Raw genomic sequence first — 27304 nt, 5'->3', positions numbered from 1 at the left:
ACATCAGTGCCTTGTAGTTCCTTGTAAAGGTGCTGATCCTTTGTTTGTGAGACAGGTAACCACTGAAATGTTTGATCAGAAGAATGATTTTTATATTAACAGAATCACTCTGGGTGCTGTGTTTGGGGATAAAATGTGGGAGGTATGGCCTGAAACAAGACCACTGAAGTATCTGTTGTAATGATACCATTAAAAGAAAATATGGGGTCTCATAATAGCTATGGAGTGGGTGGATGGTCAGATTCTAAATATATTTTGAAGACAGAGCTTACAGGATTTCACCTGAGATTGGATGTGATGTTTGAAAGATGTTAAGAATGATTCCATGATTTTTGGTTTGAATAGATGGAGAGTATTAAAGGGGCTAATCTGGATAGGAATTTATTTTTGGAATATTAAGACTGAGGTGACTATAAAACATCCAGAGGAATTCAAGTTGGCAGGTAAATATATAGATCTGGGATCTGAGAGAGAGAGAGGGGTCTAGGACGCAGTTATAAATACTGGAATCATTAGCATATAAATTGTTTTTAAAGCCATGAGACTGGGTAAGATCATTAATGTAGTGAGTTAAGAGATAAGGAAGTCTGAAGACTGAGCTGTGGTATTAAGCGATTGGGGAGATGAGTAGAGAATAGCAAAGGAGATCATAAAGTAGAAAGAAAACTAGTGGAGTGTGAGATCCTAGAAGCCAAATGAAGAGGGTGCTTCAGGGAGGAGACAGTAACTCGATGTTTCTAATGCGGTGGATAGATCAAGGAAATGACCATTGAATTTAGTGACCTGAAAGTCAATAGTGGCCTGTCAAATGTAGTTTCAGTAAAGCAGTGGAGTGAAAACATTACTTGAGTTGAAGAGAGACTGGGAAGAGAACTGGATGCAGCAAGCATAGACAATACTTGCAAAGCTTTTCCCACATGTTGTAATGGGTATAAAGCAATGGGATGAAGCTGGATGGAGAAGTGGACCAAAGGGTGTTTTTGGTTTTCTTTCTGCTTTAAATGAGGAATATTACAACATGTTTGTATCTCTGTGGGAATGATTCAGTAGAGAGAAACTGACGATGCAGAGGAATTTGTGGATCAATGGTCTTGAATAGAGATAAAGGAATAGGATCTAGTTCACAAATAAAGATAGAAGCACTGATGTCACCCCTGTTAATGAGGAGAAAGCAGAGCAAACAGGCAGGTAGATGAGAGTAGGTGGATAAACAGATGATGGTGCCCTGTAGAATTTCTTCTCTGATTGCTAAGTGAGAGTGAGGATGGGAGCAGAGATCTTGGAAGTCAAAAAAAAGAGGAGAAGGTGTGAGAATCATCTGGGACACTGCATCTGAGGATTCCAGCAAAGTGAGATTCGAGACACTGGAGTACGAACAGCTTTTGCCCAAGGGGGTGGAGGTATGGGATATAGTTGTTTTGGGCTAGAAAACTAAAAAGATATATTAAGACCAGATGTGATTTATTTATCTTATCTGATTCATTTTGGGATAATATTGGTCTATAATTTTTGGACTTGGGAAATCCTGAGGATGCTTAGAAAAGGCAGCGGGAAAAAAATGTCTAACGTTTGGCATCTCTACTCCTATCATGGGAGAAATAGTCAGAAAATTTGAGGTGTAATATTTTAGATATTTGATAGTTTTTTTAAACTTACACTAATCTGAAAAGAAACTAATCAATTTGTGGATCTTTATCAAATATGTCAAATTATATTTTTTTAGCATAGAAGGTTTTTATGCTAAGTTTCAGCCTCAAGCATTTTGAATGGAAAATTAAAGTTCTTAGAGGAACTTAATGTGAAGGAGAATATGTTTTCATTCTTTTGATATGAGATACATCTATAAGGTTACTGACAATTTTTAGTCTATGGATGGATTACCACTACACGGAAAAAGGAATGAAAAAAAAAAATAATGCCTTTTCCAAGACATGCCAGATATCTTGTTTTGAATAAAATGGTTTCCCAAATGTCTTGTTCTCTGAAGCAGTAAAAACTATGAAAGTGTTTACTGTGCTTTTGGCAAACGACAAATTCTCAGTCCTCAAAAGCACAGCTAACATTTTTCCATTTGGGGGAAGTATGCATGCAAGCAGCAGGTTTAGAGAACTTTTGTTTTATCAGCTTATGAAGTTAAAAATTCACAACCCTATCTATACACACAGTAGGCATTCTGAGCAGACTTGTTGGACCAATAAGTGAGTATACAATACAATATAATATTCTCTCCCTTTTCTGTGACAGGTTGTAAAAATTTGCTTTGAAATGAAAATCTACTATTTCTTTTCTTGTGTTGAACAAGGCAGAATTCCTGATCTTCAAAGTGTTTTATTTGTACAAGGTTCAAACTGGAATTAAATAACTTCTCTTTTGCTCCATCTGCTTGCTCTGAAACTACAGAAGAGAAGCAAGAAACCAAATACTGAGGGATATATTGCAGGAGTATCACTTCAACTAAACCCAAGCCACATTGCAAACAATTCAAGAAATAATAGAGCTGAAGACAGGAAACTTTTCAGGGATGCTAGGGCCGTCTGTTCCCTCTGCTATAATTTATGGTTTATGTAGTCAAGGTTCAATTCTGCTATAGTTTAGGCAACTCCCTGGAAACAATGATCACCGTTACACTGCTCTAGGAGCACAGGAATTCCTTTGATGAGTGCTAAGAGATTGGTAACAATATCTCCTAAAGGGCCAGGTTGCTAGGTAACAGCTTGTTTCCTTGGTCACAGTGAATACATGGAAGACCCCCAAAAGAGGCTGCAGATTCTTGGTGGACAGCTCTCACTGCCCCTCCTGGGAGCAGGATGAAAAATGTCTTCAGAAAAATAGCTTTGTGAAGGCCAGGGGAACTTTACGCACCAGCAAGGCATGTCCGAAAGGTAAGCAAGTGAAATGTTAAAGGTAGCCTTAGTCATTTCTTAAGAAAAACAAACAAACATAGGTAGTGTTCCTGGATTAAATTTCATTTGAAAATGTGAAATCATGCAACCTGTGTTACTGATGATGATTGCCGGGAGAAAGAAGCCACTTTCCCCCCGATACCAGGCGATGCAATTCAGGCGATCATTGCTGTAACAGAGAACCGGACTTACTATCTAGCAGCAGTAAGCTTTATAACTACACCGGGCATGTAGTTTCAGAGAGCATGTGTGAATTTCAGGGGGAGAATAGATAAAACAGCCAAAAGGAAATGTCTGTTAGTTAATAGCCATTAGTTATGAGTTAATATTAGTTTGTATCTATTAGTTACATTTAAATGAAATTACTACCACAAAACAGGACTTTCACTAGCTCAATAAAGCCACAAAACAGATTAAATAAGAGGCCAAAACCCAATCCTTGTTTCCTCACTCCTAAATTTTACAGCTGTTTCATAAACGTTTCTCAGAGCATGTAGACAATATACAATTAGGGGAGTTGTAGGTTTTTTGAATTTTTTGTTCTGATATTGGTGTTTTAGTTGGCTCTCATCTTTAAAAAAGTGAGATTTTCACCTTCAGTTTTCAGGATGAAATACACTGTAGCTTCATGCGTATGTGAAACTTATTTATAGCTTCCTAAATTTACTGACTATAGTTAAAGATCGGAATCTTGCTTAGGGGTTTAGACACGAAGCAGTTCTGTAACAGAAGTTTTATTTTTGTTAGCAAAATGTGTACATCTCAAGCAGTGTCTGGGTGTTACATTGATTTTTATGTTAAAAACTGTGTCATAATTGGAAGTGGGAATGTGAAACAATAGTTTTTAAATGGGTGGAAGTTCTGTGAATAATTATAAGCTTTATTTTTTCCTACTTGCTGGCACTCTTTAAAACACTGTACCAAGAGGAAGTCTATTTGTCAGCTCTGTGAAAAGACGATCTTTATGATCAGTATTATTATTTTCAAACTAGTGCATTTTTATAAAACAATTTTAGAGACAATGTAAAAAAGGATGCCCAGGCTACGACTTAAATTTTAATCTTCAAATTTTGAAGGATGAAGGAAGGAAGGAAGGGAGGAGGCAAAAAAGGAGACAGGTATGGAAGAAAGAAAAAGAAAAGTTTTCTTAGTGCCAGTATTTGTTCAATCACATTTCTGTACAACATGAAACAAGAGTCTTTGTCATGCTACCTTCCTAACGGGCAATTTCATTTGGAGTTTTACAGTTTTATCTCTGTTCATAAGATCTGCCTAATCATATGTTATCCTTTAGCGTCTATATTCTTCATTTCCATAAGGGATAGTAAGACATTCCTCAAGTATTGAGAACCTTCTAAATACAAGCTATATATGTGGTTACAATAAAGTTCTAAATTTTCTAAATATAATTTTGTAAAGGGAACATAAAGGTATCTCAGGCTATCTTCATTGTTTCTGGTATTTGAATATACCTTTTGTTTCATATAAATGTTAGTGAGCCCACTAGTAGGTATTGAAGTTTCCAAGCTTTCCCTCTAGAGAAGTCTGATACATGTTTGTTCTTTTACTTTTGTTGTACCTTAATTTGGGGGAGTAATTGTGTTTATAAGAAAGCACATGGGGCTGAAGCAACAGGGACAAGCAAAATTTATAAGAATACAGGGTCACATAAAATTAAAATCTGACCTATTCAGGTAGAAGTAAAAAAATGACAATTTTAGTCATATATTTCACAAAATTACAATTTGTTGTTCTATGTTTTTAGCATCAATAATCTAAATGATTTCAGATACATCTGTTAAAATTCTAGGCTTTGGGTACTAAAATTTGGGGGATATCTGTAAAACATACAGTTTTTTTAGAACAGTTCATTGCTATATTACTATTTACTCAATTTATGGGTTTAGTTCTTAATTTAGAGCCATCAGAAATTTGAACGTAATAACTTGGTATACCAAATTTGCCATTTCAGAAACATACACAATATAGTATAGAACAGCTTCTTGATTTCATGAAATCACCTTTCTATTATCCTTCTATTTCTATCTTATCTAGTACTTTCTATTATCTCATCACCATCTCTAGCATGTAGACAGCACAATCAACACCTGTTTTACAAGAGGATAAAATACAGGCACAGACGGGACAGGAATTTTGGATTTTAAAAGATAAAAAGAATGGCCAAAGAAATCAGAGAGGCTAGACCCATATCTCCTTTCATTCAAATTTAATGCTCTAGAGTCCATGGTAATTTTCGTCTCATCAGTACCCTCAGAAGTGCCTGATTTGAACAAAATCCTACTAGACTTGAGAACCTAGCTCAAGATCTGGGGGGAAAAGAAGGATTTGAGGAATTAGGGTGTGTCCTTTGCTTACTGAAGAATACGACTGAGCTTTTCCTTCCTTCTAAATACAAAACTCTCATGATGCAGCACTGAATATAAACAGAACATCCAGAAATGGAGCCGTGCCACTCTGACAACGTGGGTGGGTGAAAGGAGCCCCCTGACCCTCTGGATGATGTGTGTCCAACCCAGCCTCCCTCACTCCCAGAGCTCCGCTTCACCTCGGAAACTAGGCCATCCACCACTTCCTCCTTCACTCTCCTTACAAAGCCATGTAATCACTAACTTGACATTTTAATTAAACAGCACCCGCTGCAGCCGACAATTTATAAGGCTTGCAGATTCGTGATTGTAAAGGACATTGTAATCTTCTGACAAAAGGGGCTCGTGAATGGACAAGTTACATTACTGTTGTTTTCATCCTGCAGTCTCAGCTCACCTGATTCCTTCCTGTTGGCCATTCAACACTTCTTTAAACCAAGGATAGATGGCCAATTCAGATAATGCCACCGATTTTAAGGACACCATAAATCACTCCTGACAAATGCTGTAGTTTTAGCCATGGCACCTCCTCTGTGGCAGTTTTATATTACGGCATTAATAAAATTAATCTCTCCTTCATAAGGGTTTAGATGTGTAATTTATGATAACTGTTTGTTTACTGCAGGCAGAAAGATTAAAAATGAGTAAGCCAATATACCAACTAAACTGCATGTCTCATTTTATTTTCTTTTTGGGAGGGGAGATAGACGGTTTTAAAAACAGTTTGATGTTATTGGGAATGGTGTTCTCATAGGCTCTACTAGTAAAGGCTTACCTTTTGTTTTCAGTAAATAGTCACTGCTCAGATTTACACGTTCTATTAACCACTAGTTAAGTGGAGCAATCAGAATAAGAAAAATCAATATTAATGATTTTCCTTAATAACAACTGCCCCTTAATAAATGATACAGATTTGCAGTTATTTAAAGAGTCACAGAAGCTTATCTGAATCTTATTTGAATCCTAGAAATTAAGAACACTTGGTCATTTACTCATGTGACTTGGACAAGTTATGCCACCTCTCTGTGCCTCAGTTTCCTCATCTATAAAATCAAAATAATACTGTTACTCACTGTTTGGTGATTGTAATGATTACATGAGTTAATCTATATAAAGTTGTTAGTACAATGCCTAGCACACAGCAAGGATTCAATAAATGTTATTATACAATTATTATATTGGTAATAGTAACATCATAGCAATAATGTTACAAAACAGAACAGAAAACCTTTTCACTCAGGCAGAGTCCACATTATCTTCTGAATGTTAAAGATAAGGAGCCACCCGAGGTGCTAAGTAACTTGCCTGAGGTCACAGCAGTAGCTGTTGTAGATTCCTAGGGCTCACAATTTTGACTTCAGTGATATGCACATTAAGGCAGATGGAGTAAAGTTTGGGTTAGTTATATAACCTGGAAGATGCCCTATTTTTTTCTCGTCTTTTTTGAACTAAAGGATCAGAAATGATCTTACTTTGTTGATCTTTCTCCCAAAGAAGCAGACCGAAGAAAAACTGCATATGGCATTATGATAGAAGTAACGGAACAAAGAAGATTTTGAGAAAGCCCCAAAGGTTTTACTAAAAGATCCCAGCACACTGCCTTTCAGCACTGCCCTCTGGTGTGGTGCTCAGGAGGAATATAAGAATGTGAGGGGGGGAACCCAGACTCTGGGGACCACAAAAAGATTCACATAGAAAGAGAGTTAGGATAATCATCCACTGGTTAGAATCTTCTGAGAACTTAGTTGAAACTCTAGACCAAATTCAGTTCATTCCATTCGGGGGGTGTGAAGGGGGAAGAACAGAGAGAAATGGTGGGGATGTTAGTTGCTTACTTACTTGTGTTACCCAAGTTTTAATTACCATCTGTTACTAATAAATGTCTAGTAGTAGTCAGGATAACAGCACAAATAGTTCTTCTAGTTTAAACCCCAAATCATCCAATATAAACTAAGATGATGAGATAATTTTCAGTTACTTGTAAACTTGACCTTGAAGCTGTTGCACTTAGTCTTCCAGCAATTCACAAGAAAGATATAGTGAAAACCCAGTCAACGGGACCTTCCTTATCAGATCTTTTGGTTACGTGAACTCACCTTTTCCCGTGCTATGCTCTGATGAGATTCTATAAGCAAAATAAGACCAGTTCTTACACTTAAGGTTAAAAAACGAGTGAGAGAGGGAGACTTCCAGGTTGTTCTATTGAGTCAGCCTCTCACTGTGTACACATCACTGGAGTTTAGAATCACAAAATCAGTCACTGAAGAAAGATTTAGTCATGTTCATTATCCTTATTTTCCCAACTTCATTTTCGCAGAAAACAGCCAGCATATTTTAATAGAGATAAATAAACCCAAAAAAGTCAGTTAGACTTTCAACCTTTGTTCATCTCCTGAAATACTATCCCATTTTGCCCATTTTTTTTCCCCTGATTTTTGGCCCAAACTCTTGCTATAGAAGGCAGAATTTACCTGCTCTGGGAATAATAAATTTTGCACAATGTAATGTTGTTCTTCTGATGTCTGTTAATTTGTTTCGATGGCAAGATATTCTTTGGCAAGTTCAAGAGACAATATCCAACCTATTAAGAGCTGCTCAAGTGGGAAAGATCAGAGAGGGATACATTCTTCTGACTTTTCCACACAACTGAGACCAAATTCTGGATTTGTTATTTAGTGGCAGGTGGAGAAATAATTTTCTCCTTGATAATAGGGCCTAGTTGTTTTATTTTCCCAATGGTACAGTGGTGCTATTTTTAGAATATGATATAATGGCCATGCTCTTCTACTGTAGCACATCAGTTAATAAATGAAAAATGAAAGACATTTCTATTGCACTTCATGAAGGAAATCTCAATATACAAGAGATGTGTCAGTTTCTTGTAAGCAAAATTGCTATAGAGCTACATAATAACTGTGCCATAAAATATAGAATGCTGTCTCAAGATTCTTGGAGCCTGAAAAATGATCTATCAAGAGGAAAAGGAGGCCAGAAATAGACATGATTTTTTATACTTTACATGAAAAACATCTTCAGGTGTTATTTTTAAATTGGCTTAAAACAATGTATAGAACCAATTAAAGAAAGAGAAACATAACTATTGCTGGAGAAAGGGAAAAGTGCAAGGATCACAATGAATAATAAACTGGAGAATTAGTCTAGGGGAGCAAAAATGACATTTTATATCTCAGTGGCATAACAACAGCAATAGAGACCTGAACCGTTGTTAAGTGAAATGTTTCTGTAGTATTTCAGAGAAGTAAAATTGATTAATGAACCTGACTTTTTGTTTGCCACCAATTTGAGGATACATAAGAGGTCTGGGGGAAATTTCAGGGAAAATTTAAGGTCTAGATTAATGGGGAGACCAGTAGGGAGTTTAAGGATGCTTGTTTGTGGCAGATCTGCAGTAGTACCTCTATTAGGAGTGATAATCTATTATTAGGGCTGACTTCCTCATTCATACCCTATAAGCATGTATTTGTGTGTGCCATTAGATTTACTCTTCTTAGCCATGCAGTCAATGCAGACACCCTTACTTTGGGGGGGAAATTTGTCTAAATGACTATTAGCCATGTAAATGTGCTTAGGACTACGACAGAATTCCTAGGGTATCGTTTATCTCTCCTCTAACTGGAAAAGTCGCTGCATATAATTTGTTGTTATTTTTGTTTTATACAATGGAATTTACATTTAAAGACTTTAAGTATTTTTTTTCACTCAGCTCCTCAGGTCAAAACACAAGCAGTCAGGAGATCTGTCCATCTAATTCATCCTACGGCTCCGATCTGAGTGAATCACACACTAGGTCGGCTCTCTCAAGGAACAGAACATTTTACTCACGTTCAGATTCTGGGATATCATCCCTGGTAAATATTTTTAATTAGCCCTTTACATAATGATAAGTTTAAAAAATATATTTTACTATACATTTTAACATTTTTTAATAAGTGTGTAAACTTTTAAAACCTATCTTTGTAATTGAGGGGAAAATGAAAGGGTGATTCTCTCAGTCCCACTCAGAGAGAAAATAGAAAGAAGCTGAGGTGGAGGAAGGAATATGAAGGCGATGAGATGAGTAGAAAAGATAATGACCAGAGAAACAAAAATGGCGCCCCTTCCTTTACCCCACTGATGTCTCCAGTCTAAGATTTATCTTCTTCCTTTCTGGGATGCCCTTTGTCCACAAGATAAAATTTTCTCCTCCAAAACTCACTACTTCCAAGACTTTTCTCTAACCCATCTAAGTGGAATCACATGCGCTTTTTCCTCTTTTCTTTCATTCAAAAATTTTCCACTTATCCTCCTGAATCAAGATGAGTTACTTATATGTCTGCCTCCCAAATTACAGAAAATGAGTTTTTCACGCACAAATGCCATATTTTACTTAACCTCATATCCTCAGTGTCTGACAGGATGCCTGACACATAGCAGGGGTACAATATATATTTTTGAACAAATGAATGAACTGAGATGAAGCACACTGGCTTCAAAAATATTTATTGAACCAATGGATTAATCAATTGGTCCATCGGAATTAAAGAGGAAGAAAGAACAGGGTAAGATACAAATATTCACAATTCCTTTAAGAAGAAAAAACAGTCACAACAGCAACACATTGACAGCCTTACATGGATAGAAACAAAGAAATGCAATGGTTCATTTTCCTACAGTGTCAGAAACTCTCAAATCAACTACATAACTCCTTAAAAAAAAAGGCAGATTTTGTACAAAATTAGATGTCAGTTGAAAGATGGAAACTTTGTTCTCAAATGCAGCTTTAGCTTAGATTCTCTTTTCCCCAGCAAGAGCCTCATTAAATAGCACAAAAAGGCAACGGGGTGTGGCAACTCCAGCGAATTTAACTTCTAAGAAATTTTTATTCTATGATAGAAGCAAGCAAAAAAATTCCAAAAGCACATAACAGGTTGGGAAAGAAGCTTCCATAAACATGTAAACTGAATAACCAAGAATAGGCCAGGGACTATATTTTTCAATAATCTAAAATGTACTGTGCTTCTTGTTTTTTTAAAAAACAGTTCTGAAGAACTCCTTGAAAGTACGTTAGCAAATCTCCAGATTATGTCAAAGAGCTGCTTAAGTGTTAATTAATATCCCTTTTTGTTTGTGTTAACCTTGAAACTATCACAAGCTATGTAAGATACTGAGAATTCTGACTGACTACAACTTCAGTAATAGTAAACAACATAAACTGCCCAGATGTGATCTTAGCACATATTCTGGTCAGTAATATACTGCCCAGAACAAGGAAGATGACCAGACCTGAAATATTTTATTCAATACTGGCTACATTTGTTTATTTGGTTGGTTGGTTGTTTTTTGCTGGCTACATATTTTAAGAGCAGTATCAAAAAATTGGAACTCTTCCCAAGGAGAACCACATTTTTCCTGGATATTTAATAATTTATAAATCATGATCTGTGAGTAATAATTAAGTGACAAAGAGGATGACAACTGTTATCAAACACTTAAAATAGCCACATGTGGAGGGCTCCTTCTGTGTAGCCTCAAAGGCAGAATTTGTACAATTGGAACAAGTTAGAGGGGATTATTTGGGGTCCATATAATGAAGAGCCTTTAACAACTACAACTATTTAAGATGGAATGAGATTCTTCAGGAGGTATTCTGTAAACACAAAGGACAGTTTATCAGAGGTGGTGTAAAGTGGATTTGTGAATGGATACGTTATTTCTGCTGTCATTTATCGTCAACTGTAGATCAGCTGCAGGTGTTGGAAATGCAAAGCTGAGTAAGAATATGTAATTTAGATTGGACTGAGATGACTTCTATGAGCACACTTGTAGGTACTTGGAGTGCAGTCTGGCTGAATGTTTGGTATGGGTTTGCATTACTTGTACACATTAAAGTAAATGACTGTATATTGTTAGATGATATTTCTCTTATCTCTCATTTTAAAGCTTCCATCAGATTCTTTTAAGTACCTCACTTGGCACAAAGTAGAACAAAATGACATTCAAGGAAGTCAACTGCGTTGCCCGAGAGTAAGAGAAGGTAAAGGAACAATCGTGTGTGGTCTCTGTGTACATGTTCTGAGTAGACTTCTTGTGGATTAAAAGACATTACCTGGGGGGGGGGGGGGACGATACAACTTGGAAGTAGAAATATTTCCTTTTTCAAGACCATAGACTTGTTAATATAGTGAAACCACCTTTAAAAGCATATTCTTTTAGCTGATTATATAAATAATAAATGTTCAGAATTAAATACTGGAAAATTGAGACAGAAAGAAGAACCTATAATTCAATTATCCAGAGATGGTCACTGTGATTTCTATTTCCAGTCTTTTTTTTGAAAAGCACATAATTCTGTACAAAATCTTGTGAACAATTTTGAGTTTTTTCACTTATCTTGATATTGTGAGCCTTTCTTCCCTCCATGTTGTTAAACATTACCCAAAACAAGTTTTTTAGAAGTTGCATATCTTTCCATCATGAGGGTATTATTAAATTTATTTAACCAATGATCTTTGTTGGAATTTTATGATCATGAATAACCCTATCACTTCAATGGATGACTTTAAGCTGATTAATCCTACACTGGTTTTTCAGAAAGCATAAAAAGAGAATCTAAATAAACCAGGTAGTCTCATTTTATATTTTCACTAAGCATTTTAAATTTGGTAGAATAACCAATGTTTTACCAATCCTTTTTTATCCTATCAGATTTACAAGTGTACTAGTGTGACAGTCTGAGGAATTTTTATCTGTAGGCCTGATACACCTAATGCTTGATTTCTGTAAGTAGCTTCAGTAGATTATAAATTCTGTAAGAACAGAGAATGTGCATTTCTCTTTTGCAACCTCCATAAGCTGGTGAAATAATCTTAGACAGAATTCCTGCTGCAGTGGATATTTAGTCTTTATAACACATCAGCTGTCTTGGCTACCTTACATCCGAGGTGCAGTTACATTGTCTATCGTACAACTGTAATATTGATTTAAGAAAAGTTGCTTCAGATACATTCATCTACCTATTTCTCCCTCTTAATTGCATTCCGTTACCTATGCAATACCTTTCTTCTTTCACTGAAACTCAGTTGACGAAGTGATTAAAGTAACATCATTTTCTAAAGCTCTGAGTTAAATGTGTTATGTTTTAACTCTGTCAGATTTATTTACAGCTGAACAATGGCTCCTATTTTTAAAATATTATTAAATAGTACTACTAGAGGTAAATTAGAGCTTCCCTTTGGGGATTTTAGAGAGAATATTTTTCAAAGAGCAAGAAATTCTGAGGAATTAGGAAGGAAGGAGACCAGAGGAAGAAACAGCCATGTGTGTCACATGTACAAAGTTCACCAGCAAAAGAAAGAGAGGGCTACGTCAGGGACTACAGAAGGCAGAGTTTAGTTGGCTCTTAAACTTCCATTTGTGAACAAATTACCTGGAATTGTGTGGAAAATACAGATTCCCAGGCCACATGCCCAAAGACCCTGATGTAGTTAGCATGGAGTGGGGCCCAGGAATCTACATTTGTTAAAATTATCACATTAAATTCTGTTGCAGATGATCCGAGGGCCATCCTATGAGAAACACTGATTTAGGGGACTCGGGGAGACGCAGGGAAGGAACAAATTTGGATAGGAAGTGAAAAAATTGAGAAAAGAAGGGTGTTGGCATTTATGTGTGTGTGTGTGTGTGTGTGTGTGTGTGTGTGTGTGTGTGTGTGTGTGTGTGTGTGTGTGAAGGGAGTGGTCGATAACTGTGGCAGCCACAGCAAGGCAAAAAGAATTGTATTTGGAGCACAGGTAGAAAGTTGAGGTTTAGAGAGAACTGCAGAACTCAAGACACTGAAGGAGGTGACAGGAGAATAAAATGTAGCAGTAAACTGAGAATAAGCAGATGTAAAAAGAAGTCCAGTGGCCTCTCTCCTTCCCTGATTTAAGCAGCCAAGTCATGTGCTGAGTTGTCACTTGGTGAAACTGATCCCTCATGATGACCACAGCGGCCATTCATGCAGAGCTACCATTGCTCTGCAGAGATAAGGCACATTTTGCTTCCATAGATCATTATTAACACACTCAACCCCTCGCAAGTGACTGGTCACAGAAGGAATGGAGCATGATCTAGGGGATGAGAAGCAGCGGAAAATCCCATCACCTCAAACCACGAGGAAAACAGATGTCCCTTGCTCTTGCCCTACATTTCCTTTAAATGCTTTTGTGAGCTGGAGAACAAGTGCATTTCAAAAGCATTCTGATAAGAATGACCCTCCTTCAAAGATTAGATCCTGAAACACCCATCAAAACTACTTCAGTTGATCTCAATTGCCCCAACTGTATACCTAGGACAAGTTCCTAAGAAAAGAAAGGCTAGCTGGTGTGTGATAAACAGCAATTTCCCAAGGCTTTGATTGCCAGATCAAGACAGACTTAACTCCTCCCAATTAAATGAAGTGAAAGAGCAAACTGTTGGCAGAATTTTTTAAAGAATAGATTCCTTCTGTTTGAAAATCCCCCAGCAAGTTAATTCAGTCACTGCTGTTAGGAGTTACAAATCCAGTGAGGGGACAAAGGACACGCTGAGAGAGGGCCGGCGAAAGCCCATGTGCCTGGCTGTCAGGTATTACAGACCTTAGTTCTCGGCTGCTCAGAGGTATCTTCAATTACCAACCGAGCCTGAGTTTTGTTTTTCTTAGAGTCCAATTTAATACAACCCCTCGCAGTGGAAGTGACCTTTGGGTTCCAACTTCAAAGAAATCTTTGAAAGCTGCTTTAAAAAGAAATAATTGAAAGAGCAAAAGATCGATGGAACTCAAACAAACAATACAGGGCAGAGTTTAATAACTGGGGTATCTACTGCACAAAAAAGCTACCAACTTTAGCGGGGTTTAAAGACAATAGAGCCCAAGGTCTCCCCAGTCAATCAGATGATTGGATCCAGTTTTTCCAGTTCTGTAAGTTTTAACTTCCATCATCCTAATCAATGAAGAAGATAATTTCCCAGCACAAGGATATTTTATTTGTAGAGTTGTTGGGATACCACCACCTTCAGGGGTAAGTGATTTCTTGGGTGACAACACTGCAGTTTGTTATGAGAGAAACGCCTGAATGGGCAGGTTAGAGCCTTAGCTCCCACCTGCACCTGATGAAAGAACTGATGTTTTTGTCAAAATAATGAAATATTGGACTCCTTCTCTTATGGTCGTCCATAATTACTTCACAACTGGACTCATTATGTCCCATCACAGTTCAGACAAACTTTCTACGGAAGCTAAGTTTGTTACTTTCAAACTTTTCACCCTTGAAATGATGGGAATCATGAATTCCAGAAAAATAGAGCTGGGGGGGAGTGTGTACAAATGGTGCCAGGTATGACTCCTAGAAATGCAATTATGTTGGAGTCGGGAGGAAATTGAAATCATTTAGTTTAGGATTGTTGTCAGGGGCTTGGCTGGCGTCAGAACAGAGTGAAGATTGCCTGAGGTAGCATGGTAAGTGTAGGGGTCTGTGGCAATCAGAAAGCATATTTTGGTCTAAAAGTATCAGGAATCAGTGTTTTTATAAAGCATTATCTTCTCACCAAATTCAGCCCCTGATGGGCCCTTGATTCTAATCTTCCCCATATTTTTGCAGACATGGAACACTGAAGGTCAGAAAATTAAAATTAATCATCTAGAGTCACACAACTGCCTATTACTTAACTCCAGACTGGAAACAAGATGTTTTTTCCCTAGCCCTGGAAGTTTTGTGCAATCCTGATCTGGAGGACGATAGGGTTGGAAAATAATGGGAAATGAGTTTGAAAATGGAGATTGGGATAAGATCATAGAAAATGTTGCTTGACAAACAAGGCTTTTCCCCCTTTACTTAGTAATAAGCAATAAGAGATTTCTGAAATGTTCTGAATATGTGAGTCCTATGGTAAAAGCTGTGTTTTGGGAGAGCTGGATGGCAATTTGTGTCATTCACGTTGAAGAAGAGAAGATTACAAACCAGGAGATCCAAGAGAAAGTAGTTCCAGTTCAGGTAAGAAGATATGAAGGTCTGGACACTGAAAAGGAAGGCACAGATTCTCAAGGGGGAAACTGAAAGGTCTAGGGGGCTAATTGAATTGAGAGACAAAAGAGAAAGGAAATCAGGAGTGACTTCATGATCCCTAAAGAGAAAATTATATAAAGATTAAAGTCACTTTACTGCTGATTTTTCTCATTTGCCTGGGCTAGAAGTAACTGATGCAGGATTAAAGGTTAACTCTACATGTTGACTTTTTCTCACAGTTAATAGAGGTCAGTCCTCCCTTTTAATCACTCTAGAAAATTATCAAATTATCTCTGAACCTCAAAATATCTGCCCAGAATTCAAGAGAGGCTAATAAAAAAAATACAGATATTACATATTGTAACTATCACATTTTTCCTAGTAAAGTGCTAAACTGCATTTAAAAAGAAATCTGTAGGTGAGAATTTAAGCTAAAGTTGACTTTTGGTCACCTGTAGAGACCTAGACCACAGGCTGCAAAACTGTGAACGATTTAAGTTAAAATAATCTGCAAACTTAATTTTTTTCTAACTATATTCACTTTACTGTAAATTAAAAAAAAAGATAAAAAAGAAATAAAGTTGCTGATTTGTTTGCTATTTCCTCTCTTGTATAACTCATCTGGTGATGAGAAAGCCTAGGAAGTAAGCCCATCAGAGATGGCCACAAGGCTTCCTGAAGCAGGAAGAGAAACAAAGGAACTAAGTGGTTTAAATATTTAATAATCATCTTTTGATTAATTTATTATTGTCATACCTGCACCAAATAAAGCAAACGTTCAGCTTTATTTTGTTTGGAAGACGTGAGAGGAAATTCAGCAAATTTCAGGAAAAAATGATTTTCAACAATTAGTAAGTGTACAAAGTGGTCAGGTCCTGGATCCTTTTCAGTCCACGTCTCTCCCTCACCCCTGTTAGGTGGGCAGGAGTGTGTTAAATCATGTAAGTCATATTTTGTTTCTGCTCACACTGTTTGGGCATAAGAGTCCAAGCCTGTCTCCTTCAATCCTGATACTGAGTGGTAGTTTAAAACAACTGGCCAAGTATCCAGTGAGGATATCAGTCCTGTCCTAAACCTACTTCCAAGATCTCACTTTGTGATTTCTGACCAGGACCCTCTGCAGAAGAGTTGCTCTTCAGACAGGAGGAGTGTTCCTTGCCCCCACAGAAAAGATTCCTTGAAAAAAACAAATGGGAAACATGGTTGCAAGAAAACTGGGAGGACTGCACGGTGAGAGCTTAAAAATCAGAAAAAAAGCTTATTTCCTTCATTGATTAAATTTTGGCACTTAAAAAAATTTTTTTAAGGGCAGTTGCCAGTATAAACAGAACTTTAAGCACATCTTTAGAAGTTTCTCTGAAAATAGTGGTATTTGGGCTCTCCATCTCTTTCCCCACCCTTTCTCTTCATCATGACATCTTACTTATTTTCTAACCTTTATTTTATCCTGATATTGCTGAACTTTGGAAAAAGTTTAAAATAGTTGGGAATGAAACTGGGTTTTTTTTTTTTTAAATCAAATGTTGAGCCACAATCCTTATCAACAACTTTATGATGCAATCTAGAATACTTTGAACAATGCAGTAAGCCAAAAGTTTTGACGACCTGGGGCAGCAAGTTGGGTCTGAACAGAGCTATCTTGGAAAAAAACTTTCACCAGTGAAGGACATGAGCTGTGACTTCTTGGTGCTGAAAATGACTCAGCTGACTGAGCCACTGCATTGAAACAGTTCCTGCAATTAACCTGATCACTACCAATGTATGGGGCTGCCATTACTCTAGCTTCTGATTCCAACTGGAACAAGTCGTGTTTAGGCAGAGGACTGAAGGTTTAACTGCGAAGGATAAGCATTGGGAGCACTAAAAGAATAAATCAGCTGTTTTATAACAGAGTAAGATGCCGATATTTTTGTTTTTGAAGTGATCAAATTGTTTGCGAAGATTTCAGACAATCTTCCAAAAATGAGACTGAGTTTAAAACCTGTTTGTTGGGATCTCCTGATGCCTCTTTTGTTCCACAGATTGATCTTCTATGTCACAGAATGATAGAATTAGGGATGGGAAGGAGCTTCAGGGAGGGTCTGGTCCAAACTCCAAACTTTCAAAAAGGAAAGGGAAGTCCAGAAAGAGAAATAATTTGCCCAAGGTTATAACCTATTAGCGGAAGATAGGAAAATAGAAGATGGTTTCCCAGGATAGTGCTCTTTTTTTTTTTTAATTAATTTTAATTATTTATATATAATGATACATTCTACTCTTTAAAAATTTAAACAGTGCACTTATTTATTTGAAAAATTTAAACAATACAGCTAAAATTTTGACCTTCAAACCCAGAATTCTCTTTAGAGGTAATCACTGCAGTGTGTATATGCATTTGTTGTTTATAGCTGCCATTTAAAACGTGGATATACTGTAAAGGCCAATGGAACCTTGCTAATAAATTATCATAGAAAACTTAATTGGCCTTTAGGTAGATACTGTAAGAGAACAGCTAAATAAACTCTCAACTATCACAGAAATCCTCATTGGGAAGTAGTGGTCAAAAAAATCCTCTCTGAAATAAACTCTTGTCATGGAAAAGAATCTGAAAATATATGCATATATATACATGTATGTACATGTATAACTGAATCACTTTGCTATACACCTGAAACTAACATTGTAAATCAACTACACTTCAATTAAAAAATAAAATTAAAAAAAAAGAAATGGAAAAAAAAATCCTCTCTGAGAAGGTGACATTTAATGTAGAAATGATAGATATGATCTCTTATAATTTCTTTGGTTTTATCTTAAATTAAGACCTTTTATACTATGGGAAAATGAAACTTAAAGCATCAAATTTTATATTTAATATCTAAATATATCAAGACCATATCTTTTCAAAGCTAGAGATATCTGTTTTTCTTTAAAAATAGTAAATTATTTTGCTTCAAATTAAAAAAAAGGATTATCATTTTATTCAATAATTTCTACTGGCAGAAATTAATGGTAAAATTTTGGAGACAAAAAAGTTAAGTTGACTCTTAGGAATAGAGTTTAGAAGAACAATGCTACTACTGAGAGTGGTTTTGATTTCCTTGACATCAAAGTTGACTAACGTTAAAATATACAGTATCTCTGAAATATGCCAAGTCATTTTTATGCATGTATCCCTAGTTATTTTTAAACAAAATCATAGTTTTCATCTTTTGAATGATGGTGTCTTACTCTGAAATTTCTATAAATGTGATTTCTAAGTATTTCCAAGGAAGCTAAAGATAACTAATCATTCAAACCAGTCATTCCCAAACAAAGCTTTATCCCTTCCACTCTCTGCCCCACTAGAGAATTTCAGAATCTATTTGAGGGTCTTTCCCTTTCTCCCTGCCCCCCAACCACCTTGTATGTGATTCTAATCAGGATCCAGTCAAGACCTTCACTCTCCCTCTCTACCTTGAGAATCTCTGCAGTAATGTGAGTGTCTGAATATGTGAGTACTTTAGGAGACAAAAAGCTGAAAACTGCTGGTTTAAATAACATATACAACACATTTGAAATTAGTAACTATTTTTAATAGTTGACAAAGTACTTGCTCTTTCTGTTTGTTTTTTCCCTTCAGAATTTGAACCTTTCATTTCAGGATTTGGGGGACCCTTATCAAGTGGCAAATTTTAACAGGATTCTTAGAAGACTAATTCGAGTTGAAACCCTCTGGTTAGTGGATAACTCACTGGTGGATTTAAGTGCCATAAGATTGCCAAGGTACCTGCTCCCTAGCATGTCCAGTTACTAAGTTAAAGTCAAGTCGTTGCTATTCGGGTACATGTGACCATTGTCTGTACACTCTGTGGCTTGGCTCATGTGGTCAGGTCTTGAGAATGAGAGTGCTAAACGAGCTCCTTTTTGCAAGGCAAAAGGGGAAATTTATAAATCAAAATGTCACACTGTAGAAGGAAAAATCTATTCTTTTTCAAATTAATATTGTTATTATCAATTTTTAGGGGAGTAATTTGTAATCATAGAACAGGTTGGCAGAAAAGCTTGCCATGTTCCTAGGGTTGTAAACTGAAAATACAATTACATTATACATACATTATCATTGTAAGATAGTGATTTTTAGTCATATTTATTGCACACTTGTGGGGAAAGACTCTACAGGAAGCTGACAATAGTCTTGGCTTCAGGGTTGCATTCTAATGGAGGGGTGGGGGTTGCCAATCTGAACAGTGAAAGAAACAAACTAAAACAATTTTAAATTTATCTGGACTCCTTGATCTCCCAAGGATCCCAAGCTCCTGACATTACAGATAATCTGCGTCTTTGCTAGGGACTGCTTGAGAACTCTTTGTGCAGAGCTGCCCTTTGCTTCCCCAGGCAGATGGGTAGCTGGAGTGAGCTTTGGTAGCCATCAGAAGGGAAGACAGAGGCTCTCAGAAGAGAATTAAGAGATGAAGGAAATCAAGCAGCCACAAGAAGGAAGGAAAAATCTTAGAGCAGGTTAAAATACAACTCTGAGCTTGGACTGAGGCAGGGCAACAAAAGAGATCATCACAGCTGCACAGGATAGGGAAACACTCAGGCAGACAGAGGAAGTGGCAGACAGAATACACAGTGTGCTCTGGGTATCTTTTGTCATTTTCAAAGCCCCTTCCCATCTTTAGGTAGACTTGCACAGCATTTGATTTTACTTATGTTCTTTTTAAATGACACATTTAAAAATACTTAAATAAAAAACTTCCGTTGAAATTTAACATTACTATCACATTAATTTATTCAGTTACTTCATGTTGATTTGTTCAGTTTTTTTTTTCCCAGACTCTCTTCTAGGGATACGATACTGATGCATTAGTTATATTTTTCTAATACACATTTAAATAAACATAAAACGACAAAGGATTTGAATAGTCACATGGCATACTTTAGAAACACTGAACTAGAAGACCATTAATTTGGAGTATCTGAACTTGACTTGTTCCAGATCAATGAACTTCCAAATCTTTACTATCTTATATAAAAAAGAAGAGAGAGAGAAGCCCCCATCATTAAAGAAAAGACTTGACCCGATTTCAGTGTTCTCCAGATACACTCTTTTGGCCTTACTTTCTTTAGAAATAAGATGTATAATGTAAAATTCTATAATTGCAATGCAAACTTTACAACTGCCAAATCAATGTATCAAGAGAGAAGAAAACTGATGCATGTATATTCACGGCCTCCTTCCCTTCTGCCCCAGGGAAAAACCACTTGTCTCCCCTGACATATCTGACTGACTGATGATCTGTGGTAGGGTGAATCTGGGAGGCTGAGAGAGCGGCAGGATATACACTGAAAATGAGAGAATGACTAGCAGGTGAGAAAAGAACAGATTTCGGAGGAGGACAGAGAGAAGGGCAGAGAGACAGGAAGTGCTTGGGCTGGGTTTTCAATTAAAAATTGCAATAGCACTGCTGTGCATCTAAAAATTATGTGTAACCTGGGAAAGGATGGAAACCGAAAGTTATCAAAGATATGACTGACTACAAAACAGCCATATGGAGAGGGAATGGAAGAAAACAGGGAAGATGAAAATAATGGATGTGAAAAATTATAATTTTTCAAAGTAAAATTTGTGTTTTTCATGCTGCTTGTGGCCACCCTTTCTCTGTTTAGCACCATCTTCACCGCTATCAACAATTATTTACCAAGTGTCTTTGTGGGGTCTGAGGTTCATAAATAAGTACTCTGTGTTTCTCTCAGGGTATTAAATCCCAGCTTATGCATAAAGGAATTTTTCCTTAGGGCAAGTGATAGATTTGGAATTATTTTCTCTATTTGCACAGTTTTATACACTTACGGTTTTAAGGCAAAAATATTAAGAAGCATTATCTGTCAGGAAAGTGTATTCAACCTAAATGCCTAACACACATTTCTTTTCCCAAGGACAGCTTTTAGGTTTCTTTTATACAAAAAAGTCTCTTTTTTTCCTAATTTTAAATGCTATTTTCTCAATATAGCATTGATGTACAGAAAAGTAGAAAGAAAGGAAAATAACTATAATTTCACTACTTAGGGGCAATACTCTTCACAAGTTATTATGTTTCTTCGAGTGAACTTTTGTACTACTGGGATTATATGCAGCCATTCACTCCTTCATTCAGGACTTACTGAGAATACACCATGGACCAAATACTATGCCAGGTACAGAGAGTATACACTGGAAAAGGAAACAGATCCCTACCCTACGCAAGCTCACAGTCTTATATGTCCTGCTTGTTTTCTCTTAATATTTTAATATAAATATTTCTCTTTCCTTCGCAGCCAAGTTGGTAGGAAATATCACTGTCACACCTTTGAGGGGTTATGGTCTAGGTGAGACTATTAGTCCTATGCACGATTTGGTAGTTAACCATCCTCTTTAGGAGACAAATGACAAGATATTTATATTTTCTATCCAGCTGCAAAGTTTTAAATATGAACAAAAACCTTCTCACATCTTTCAAACAATTGCCAAAGATACCTCAGATACAGCATTTATTCTTGGCGGAAAACCACATCGAGACTCTGACTTGCCTCTCCAGTTTACGGTGCACTCCACTGAAATCCCTTACACTCAAGAGGAACCCTTGTGAATTTCACCAAAACTACCGGAAACGGTAAGGCCCCTAATGCCTTCAGTCACCTTTTATATTTCACTGAATATTATACTTTCAACAGTTATTCCCCTCTTGCTTAAATCTGATTGGCAAATATTTATCTTATCTACTATGTGTTGAACATTTCATGCTTCTAAATTCACCTAAAGAACTTTGAATTGATCTGTGTGTGTGTGTGAATGTTCAATCTTTAATACACTTTTCTCTTGGTTAATTTATGATTGCTCTATAAATTTTAGGCTCCTTTTGAAATTTGACTTTACATAGACTAAGATGCTTTACTTTAGACTTTCAAATCCTATGTACTTTCTCTTATAATATTTAATAGATATTGTGTCTTTTAAAAAATGTTTTAATATAGAATCTTATCAAGGTCCATGTGACTATCTTATAAATTGTTTATCCTCTGGCTTTATTTTCATCCCTTTGGGCCACAAGGGCACCATTAATTGAGTATAAAAAAGTAATTGATTTGATCTACTCTAGTGGCTGAAAGAGCTGGAGCACCTGCCAAGAATAAACCATTTTTATTTCTTTGTCACTATTGGGGACATTCTTAATGACAATAATGGAATCCAAACAACCTTAGAGCGTGCACCAAGTAATACACCCATCCATTTATCTCCAGCTAATTCCCAGCACCACTATTAGTGTACTTATGGGAATTAAAAGGGTAACAATGAGCAACTGAATTTTATTTGTATTTGCCCCTAGATGACCACAAGTCATTTTATCTCTCAGATTCAATCTGTCATACAAAGGAGTACATCATCTCTAGGCTCTGTTCCTGTTCTATGATTATAGTCCCTTCTCTGCATCCAATTTCAACAAAAGACAGTTCTCATACCTTCCTTTCTCACACTGCCACTTTCCCATGACAGCAGCTATATTCCAGAGGCTTCTATAATGTTAGACTCTTCAACTCGTGATGTACAATGAAAACTGTCAAAATAAAAATTCTAATCTCTGTGGGTACTATATAAATCTCATTACTGTGATTATCTTCCCTTTGTAGTCTGAAAGCAAAATTTCATGTTCTGTGATAATAAATTCTCAAATTGCTTTTACATAAGCAAAACCCAGCAGCACAGTTGCTTTAATATTGAAGTAATATTTAACCACTGTAATGTTCTGCAGTTTAAAATTCTGTTTCCTACAGTCAAAGGTTTAGCTGGACATTTCAACATCATTCATTAAAAAGCACATTTCTAGTCATAAAGATAATTTATTAGTGTTATATTTCAGTTTGGTTAATTTATATGTGGGATTTTAGAGAACACTTTGGTCCCAACTCAGTCACTTACCGCCCTTCAAAGAATGGCTTATAACAATACTGTTAGATTAATTGTCTGGAATCTGATATGCCCTGGGGTCTCACTATAAACCTGTCTTCAAAATTCATGATGTGATATAGAATTATGTGGGAATGGGGGATTTAATGAGGTTCTTCTATTTTTAGAGTATTCACTCTATTTGAGGTGGATATACACTGACACTCCGGCTATAAAAAAAAGCCTGTATTGTTTTGACTAAAGGTAGTGCAGGGCTCCTTTAAACAGAAAGATGTGGTCATTTTAAAGTATGAGTTCCTCCTGCTGAGGAACTAAGCTGAAATCTCAAGTTCATCCAAATTTGGGTTTAGTTTTCTAGCTAAAAATCCACACGAGGATTATAACAGCGTTCATTTTGTCACTGGGTATCTCTGTGTCGAGGATGTAGGCAAGACCTTCAATGACCCTTTACGTCATGATCAGAATTACTTAAATATAAGCTTTTCTTGATCATTGACACCTACAATCGTGACAGTCTTTCCCTTCCTCCTTTGTTTCAGATCCTCCAATAAGAAGACAGCACAGTTCAAAACAGAAAGGACTTAATGGCAGAGCTAATAATGTTAAGTCCCAGTAGGTAGAGGGCAGCCCCACTTCCTGGGACACCCACAGGCAAACTCTTCTACCATTCTTCAGAAGTCAATGTCATCTTAGTTCACCTTCATTTGACTTTTTAAAAAGAAGTAGTGACTAAGAGTTCCTGCCAGCTAAGCCTGAACATTGGAGCCAGAAGACTGAGATTTTAATCTTTGCTCTGTCACCTACAGGCTTTATAATCTTGGATAAATTGCTTAAAATGGGTGACAAAACCCAACCTGACAGAATTGTTGTGAGGATGAGATAACATGCAGAAAGCTAAGGAACTCATGCAGCCAGTGGGAGCATTTGAGGAGGTCAGCGCCATCATTAGCTGACCTGCCTCGTCTCCTGAGAGGTTTGTGTCTTTCATCTTGGGCAAATGCTGGTGGGCACATGTCTCTGGCCTAAGCCCCCAAAATCCTCTGAGCTAGAAAAGCTGTCCCTTGGAAAGAAAATGTTGCTTTATAACACTGCTAGGTATACGACTACTGTTTAACTGGGTTGACATGAAAGACCGCTTTCTGAATGTGGAAGTGACTGTCTAAATTTGAAATATGAACTTCATATATGCTTTCAAGAGAAAACAACTCAGCATGAAATTATTTTCCACCCCCTTTCTTATATCTCTCAGCTAGAATTCTTCCTTAACTATCACTAAACAACAAGGAATTGTTTTACTTTTACTTTTTTTTTTCAAATTTAACTTTGTAATATGTACATATATCACAATCTCATTCTTTCTTTCATGGTTAGATGGCTCAATCCACGCATTGATTTTTTTTTCTTTACAGGGCTTTGTAAAACTTGGAATGAAATTCTCTTATAAAAACAGACTGTATGCAGCCCCACTTCTTTGCTCAATACTTAGAATCTCTGAACTGTCTAATCGCTCCCTGTGAGGGCAGTCTGTGGCAGGGTCATCAGGACAATGAATAGTATTTTATTGTAACCTCATTGCAAAGATAAGGAAAACAGAATAAAGTGATAGCTACTTATCTTTCTTGTAACAATAGGCAAAGTGCACTCATTTTATAGAGAGTAAGTGAAATACAATGCTTTTGTTCAATACAGTTACTTTTTTTTCTTTAACTTTTACTTTAGAGTGTTCTCCTGTTTGCCAAACTTAAAAATGCTGGATGGGATCCAGAAGCTACCAGAAGACTCTTCACCACCGGAAACCAATATTTTTTCAAAAATGTGTGTTGTGTCCTAATGAGAGCTATATAGAAAGAAAACAATCACATTGTCTTTAAAAGTTAATAAACAGGAAATGCACAACTAAATATTGCTACTTGTTATATATTTATGTATATTGCTTTCCTTTAAACCAGTGATCTTCAGTTTTTAAAATTTTATACCTTATCAGTAAATAAATTTTGAGCACACACATAAGATTATTAATTTTTATTTAGAAATTGTATACATAAAATACTAGGTAAACATGTAGTGTGTATTTAAAAACATAGAATAGTAGAGATCTTTAAATTAAGGTATAAAATTTAGCATGAATAAGGGCTCTAAGGTTTTTCCTATGCTCCAGGGGCTCATTTGATCCACCTTTCGGGCTATGAGCCCCTTTCTAGGAGAGTACTGCTTTAAATCTAACTAAAGGAAAAGGGACAATCAGAAGTAACTTGTATGATTTTAAGCTCTATGCATTAGATTCTTCATTTTAAACTTTCTGTCATCTGTTAGTGACATTCACACAATAGAAGTCTGGAGAGTTTCTAAGCCATTGCTATTCCTTAAATGCTTAGAAAATACACAATAATGATAAAGCTGCTTTTTATTCACAGAATTTCATAGAAAGTGATTTAAAAACTGCCTTCCCTCTATGTAAATGAGTAAGAACACAGTCAATTTAATTGCTTTCAAAATTTAGAGAAAGGTCAACGTCTAGATCAACTTATGACCTTATATTTTTTCATTACTTTTAAGATCAACTTAGTGGCAGAACTCAAATTTTCCCAAGATGGTTTATCAATTAACTGGAGATCCTAGCATGAAATAAGTGAAATATTTTCTGGATTATTTTGCCAAGATTGAATGCTCTTTGTAAAATTATATAACAAAGATTCTACTAAGACTAAGACATATTCCCTTCCCTCAAGAATCTTACGAATGATTGAAGACAGCACACACATAATACCTAAAATACAATGGAATACATTATGAACATGTATTTTATGAGTAAATCGAATACAGAGATTTAATTTTAAATTGTGGGAAACCATCTGAGATGGACACTGGAGAACAGAAGACTTCCACAGGTAGCTGGTAGTAGCAGGCTCTTGCAGTCACGTGACATAACATGAAGAGAGGCACAAAGACCAGAAGCTGTGTGTAAGTTAAGAATGGACCTGGCTGCAGAAGTCAGAAGTACATTGCTAATGATTTAAAAAGAGTAGTATTAGTAAAAATAGGTGTAATTTTTGAATATCTACTATGTATCAGGCACAGAACAGATCCTATATATCTATTATTTAAATCCTCAAAAAACTAGGAGGTTCCAATGATTCTTATTTCATCCACTAGAATATCTGAGGCTCAGAGAGGTGTGACACAAGATAGGTCACACAACTGTCACGTGGCAGAGCCAAGATTAGACCCTGAACACTTTTCAACACTCTTGCTGCCTCTTCTAATAATTTGATTCCAATTATAAATTCAAGATGGTATTTTTGTGTTTCCAGGGACAGCTTCATCTTCCATCATTCATCATAAATCCTAGCATTTAATCACAATCAAGGATTCATTGTTCCTTGAACATACCTGAAAATTTCCTTGTTCAAGTTTTTCCTTCTTTCTGAAATACTTTTCCCTTGAAAGTACCCCTGAGAAAATTTTATTTTTCCTTTCAATGCTCACTTTGGATAGTATTTCATCCAAAAATCTTTCCTCTTCTTTTCAATCAGATCAGTTTCCTCTGCATTTCCATAGTACTTTTTAAAAAAAAATTGGTCTTATGGCATGTTTTCTTAATAATGGCTCAACTTCATTTAAAAAATTTTTTTAGATTTTGCCTGCTTCCAAAAAAGGGGGGCTTTAATCATGCAATAAATAAGAAAGAGGGACACACTTCATTTTAAATGTTTACAAATGTATTCTGCCTCTTTAAATCAGAGTGCAAAAACATTTTCTGTAAAGGACCAGAAAGTAAATATTTTAGACTTTGTTGGCCATACGGTCTCCATCCCAACCACTCAACTTTGCCATTTTTAGTGTAAAAGCAGCCGGAGGCCACATGTAAATGAATGGGTGTGACTGTGTCCCAACAAAACTTTAGTTTACAAAAGTCTGTGGCAGGCTAGTTTGCCGACCCGTTTTACATTTTAAAGTCATATGGTTGATGGCTTTACTCTTTATCAATATTCATTGCCCTCCCTGGAAGAAGTGTATACTAGACCTTTGCCATCAGTCTCTAAGATTCCGTTTGCTGCTGTACCATGGCCTAGGTTTCCCTAATTA

General features: G+C 36.4%; 1 protein-coding gene and 1 long non-coding RNA gene across 2 annotated transcripts in view; one reads left to right on the top strand and one right to left on the bottom strand.

Annotated features, from left to right (window-relative positions):
• Window positions 1-27304, bottom strand: part of LOC141578356 (uncharacterized) — a 161860-nt gene that overhangs the window by 71209 nt on the left and 63347 nt on the right. The gene's annotated exons all lie outside the window — the stretch shown is intronic.
• Window positions 763-24185, top strand: LOC105066675 (uncharacterized). The gene is made up of 8 exons (XM_010952080.2): window positions 763-819; window positions 2866-2882; window positions 9015-9159; window positions 11231-11324; window positions 16424-16542; window positions 18914-19056; window positions 21729-21926; window positions 23758-24185. The coding sequence occupies exons 1-8, from the start codon at window positions 763-765 to the stop codon at window positions 23801-23803; spliced, it is 819 nt and encodes a 272-aa protein (XP_010950382.2). The 3' UTR covers window positions 23804-24185.

This window comes from Camelus bactrianus, chromosome 1, assembly GCF_048773025.1.
Source record: "Camelus bactrianus isolate YW-2024 breed Bactrian camel chromosome 1, ASM4877302v1, whole genome shotgun sequence".
Classification (NCBI taxonomy): Eukaryota; Metazoa; Chordata; class Mammalia; order Artiodactyla; family Camelidae; genus Camelus; species Camelus bactrianus.
Note: the sequence above shows the minus strand (reverse complement) of the source record. Positions and strands in the feature narration are given on the sequence as shown.

Bases quoted from the DNA above. Each gene is read 5' to 3' on its own strand.
- LOC105066675 (XM_010952080.2), top strand. From the start codon at position 763: ATGACCATTGAATTTAGTGACCTGAAAGTCAATAGTGGCCTGTCAAAT. The intron at 11,325-16,423 runs GTAAAGGAACAA...ATTTCTGACCAG, and splicing joins TTGCCCGAGAGTAAGAGAAG to GACCCTCTGCAGAAGAGTTG. The intron at 19,057-21,728 runs GTACCTGCTCCC...TTTTCTATCCAG, and splicing joins AGTGCCATAAGATTGCCAAG to CTGCAAAGTTTTAAATATGA.